General features: G+C 37.2%; 1 protein-coding gene across 1 annotated transcript in view; it reads left to right on the forward strand.

The window, feature by feature from the left end:
- LOC133520653 (putative sodium-dependent multivitamin transporter) overlaps window positions 1–3,985 on the forward strand; it is a 35,715-nt gene that overhangs the window by 30,189 nt on the left and 1,541 nt on the right. The window contains exons 10-13 of the mRNA XM_061855209.1: window positions 383–540; window positions 1,246–1,450; window positions 1,858–2,052; window positions 2,886–3,059. Coding sequence (XP_061711193.1) covers window positions 383–540; window positions 1,246–1,450; window positions 1,858–2,052; window positions 2,886–3,059 — 732 coding nt within the window. The remainder of the gene's footprint in view (window positions 1–382; window positions 541–1,245; window positions 1,451–1,857; window positions 2,053–2,885; window positions 3,060–3,985) is intronic.

The raw sequence follows: 3,985 nt of genomic DNA on the forward strand, positions 1-3,985 counted from the left end.
TATTAAGTTCAAAAGATTTTGGATTTCAATTAAAAATTACATAAAAATAACCTAAGTAATATTATCTTGAATGATTCTGTGATATAATACCTAGCTAATTACCTACTTATCTTTATCTTTATTGCCGCTGAATTTAAACAATAAACGCAAATTTAAGATTATTAGCGTCTGGTTGATAACTGCCGTTTTCATACTAAATTCCATAAAATTATATTAGTGACCTTAAAAATGGAACTATGTACATTATTTTATTGATTTATTTCATCATATTTCATCGTAATTACACACAATTTAAAAAACCTCGAAAGTCGACCCCAATAGATAATCAGACCTCTATCTTGATAACTTTTTATAATCGTTTACATAATTTAAAATTTTCTAGATGGATCAACTTATGCCGTACTACGTGGTGGACTCAATGCGAAGAATACCAGGCATCTTAGGGTTGTTTGTGGCCGGTATATTCAGCGCCACTCTGTCTACTGTGTCTTCTTCCTGCAACTCCCTGGCTGCTGTCACATTGATAGATTATATGGGCAAGTAAGGCATAGTCTTCTCAGATTGCTATATATTATGAAGTGAACAGATATAGTATAGTGGAAGTGTGCAGATGATGAAAAACTAATCTTGAAACGCGTTTAACCATGTTTTAATCAACACCCGGCAATCCATCTTGGCTTTTAGTAAAGTCCAGCTATCTCTTTACTAAAAGCAACTACCGAACAACGTCATGCTCTACGAGCACACTTAAAAGTTACTACTAAACAAGGACACTTGACATTGGAAAAAAAATCATTATAGATTTGATGGAGGCCATATTGTAAAAGAAGAAGAAGAAGATCGCTATTAGATATGCCTATGGTAGAACCAGATGAATTCGCCAGAACACAGTCGTAATTCGACCGCTGCAATAGACCTGGTGACTTGATTCCTTCAAAAACTGTATCAATGGTGGCCCTAATACACATACAGATTAAATAAACCTGTTCTAAAACTATGAGAGCTTCTTAACTGTGCTGATAGAGTTGGAAAGAAATTACAATAAAAGTACGAAATTTCAAATATTCTTCACTAGTTTTAGAAAATAGTCATTAGTACCTACACTTTTGTCTGAGAATCTCCATAAAGATCTGTAAGACTACAGTCTTACACAACATACTTACTTACATACATTAATTACTCCCTTACTTACAACTATTAATACATTAAGGAAAAGTAAAGCTGAAAATAAAATCGTTTCCCAAGATGCTGCCACGTCCGCAAGTCTTACATGCCCTGGCTGACAAAGCTGGCGGCCTGCTTGTATGGCCTCGTGTTTCTCGGCGTGGCATTTATCGCCGAACACTTAGGAGGCGTGCTACAGGCGGCGCTGACGATCTTTGCTGTCGTGGGCGGTCCGGTGCTAGGTGTGTTTACGCTTGGCATGTTCACTACCTTCGCTAACGAAGCCGTAAGTACTCTTAGTTTGTTTATATTTTTAGGTCTTCCTTTTGTATCTTGTATTGCCATGTAACGCGACGAAGAAACAGAATACCGCAAATTGAACTATGAGACCTATTATTGTTTCCAGCTGCTTAAGAGGGTGATAATCGATTAACCGTCATGAATCCGTAAATAGTCACCCTCAGTTTACACCCTCTGTTATCTTGACATAGAGAGATCTACTTTTCCCAAAAATAAAAGCATCTAGTTAACCAGTACGGATATGACGGTCGTCTATGTCTACGTGCCAGCGCGCTGTAGCGTGATAACTGATAATGATAAGTGGCTGTCTCTTTCAATCGCGTGGTGTTAAAAAATCATTTATCTTATCATCTTAAAAAATACTTATATTAAAAACATATAACAAACTTACAGGGTGCCTGCTCAGGCTTGCTCAGCGGCTTGGCGTTGACATTGTGGATAAACTTTGGCAGGCCTCGGCCGTCGCCTACCCGGCTACCTGTGAGCGTAGAAGGTTGTGCCGGCAACATTACTTTACCGGTAGTCCCGGAAATCAATCCTGGAGACTATTTTTACCTATACAGGCTGTCTTACTTGTGGACTAGTCCGGTAAGTCTATGGGTAGGCCATTTTACGAAAAATTACTAGATTAAAAGCATATAAAATACCTACCTAATACAACAATAAGTCCAAATTTAATGAATATGTATTAAAAGTAGAGATATGTTACATACGTATATATACTACTTAGGTCAATATGGGTGTTTCATATACCTAATCAGCATCACGTACTGTGTCCTAGCTAGGACTCACTTCGTGGCATCAAGCTGAGTGAAGACCTTTTAGCACCATTTTCTGTTCCTTTATATATTAATTTGTGCTAATAAATTCTTCTTATCTTACCTAATGTAAAATTAAATGCTTACCTTTAAGCATGTAGTTTTTTGTAAGCATGTAAGTCGATTGACACTGAAATTTTAATTAATTGTTACCAATTAACTTCTCTTCACAATTACAATGATAACTCATTGCTCTTACAATTAGATTTGAAGTCTTTAGATATATAACGCTTAACCCATTTAGATAAGATGATCGTCATAATATTTCAAGATCATAACCTTCCAAAAATAATCTTGCTTAATTCAAGTGGAATCAGAAGACATGCTAGTATGCTCTCTTATTCACACCTTGCACTTACTTAGGTACTATCGGCTTGAACACAGCATAGCAGGCAAAAAGTAAAGAATATAAGGCAAAACTGCAACGCATAAAACACGTCACGTGTACGCTGCGTTAATTATAGTGTCATCGGTATTTTAATGCAACCTTCCATCCGTAGCATTTTTCGAGAAAGTACAACAAATGATTTAGCGACTTCCGAGGTCAGTACACATATCTGTCAAAGCATGTAAATGTAGAGCAATCATGTTGGCCTGTTTCAGATCGGTTTAGTCTGCGTGCTGGTAGTGGGTTCTGTGGTCTCCCTGCTATGGAGACACCAGCAACCGTGGCAGCGTGCTGGGCGAACCCATCCAGACCCCGCGCTCTTCACACCTCCGCTCGCCAAAAGGCTTCGGCGAAGTCAGGCGGAAAAGTCAGATATTGAAATACATAAAGTAAGTTTTGTTGAACGATATAAAACAATTAAATAAATATTTGAATATCTAGTTTAAATGAAGTGTATCATCTACTTTAAAATACACGTACAGTCCGAACTAGCGCTAATAGCGAGGTTGAACGCCGCGTTGTAGCGCCAATATATTCACTCACTTGCTTCATATTTTTCATTAAAAAGCAATTGAGTGGCTAAGTGATAGCGACCCTGTTATAGCGAGGCTAGCCTATAATTTCTCAAAACTTTTGTGCAAACCGATTGACCCTGTTTCAATAACACATCACCAATTAAATTCAACTCTAGATACGGATACCATTGATTTATATCAGCAACTTGGGCCATTAATAGCAATACTGGCAAAACAATTGCCGCATTATATTAACTTGCTCTAGATTTCCAGATTGATATTAACATATTGACGGGTAACACGGGCAATCATTACTCAGTAAAATTGCCCGTGTTTATACACGAGTATCGCAAAATAATATGAAAATAATCATTTGAATCATTTAAATTCGCATTTTGCAGGATTAAACCAAGTTCAGTTCTGCCCTAAAGCAGACTTACATTTCCAGTGGGTAATTTTACCCGTTGAAAAACACATCACGTCCGTTATGACGTCCTCCCGACAGACATACAAAATAGTTTTTACAGTACATATGGGGCTACTTTATAGCACTAGCGCGAGAAGTAGCATATTACGTTACTGTGTCGAACATTTAAAGGGCCATATGTACTGTAAAACGTTGTACGATACATGTGCGAATAGGTAATTCGCAACTCGTGTCGATTTAAAACACTCCCTTCGGTCGTGTTTTAATTTATCGCCACTCGTTTCGAATTTTTCTATTTTTCGCACTTGTATCGTAATGTACTATTCTGGGATAAGTATGTATTTGTTAAATATATTAAAAATTGTTTTTTTAG

The sequence above is a fragment of the Cydia pomonella genome, chromosome 8, assembly GCF_033807575.1.
Source record: "Cydia pomonella isolate Wapato2018A chromosome 8, ilCydPomo1, whole genome shotgun sequence".
Taxonomy (NCBI): domain Eukaryota; kingdom Metazoa; phylum Arthropoda; class Insecta; order Lepidoptera; family Tortricidae; genus Cydia; species Cydia pomonella.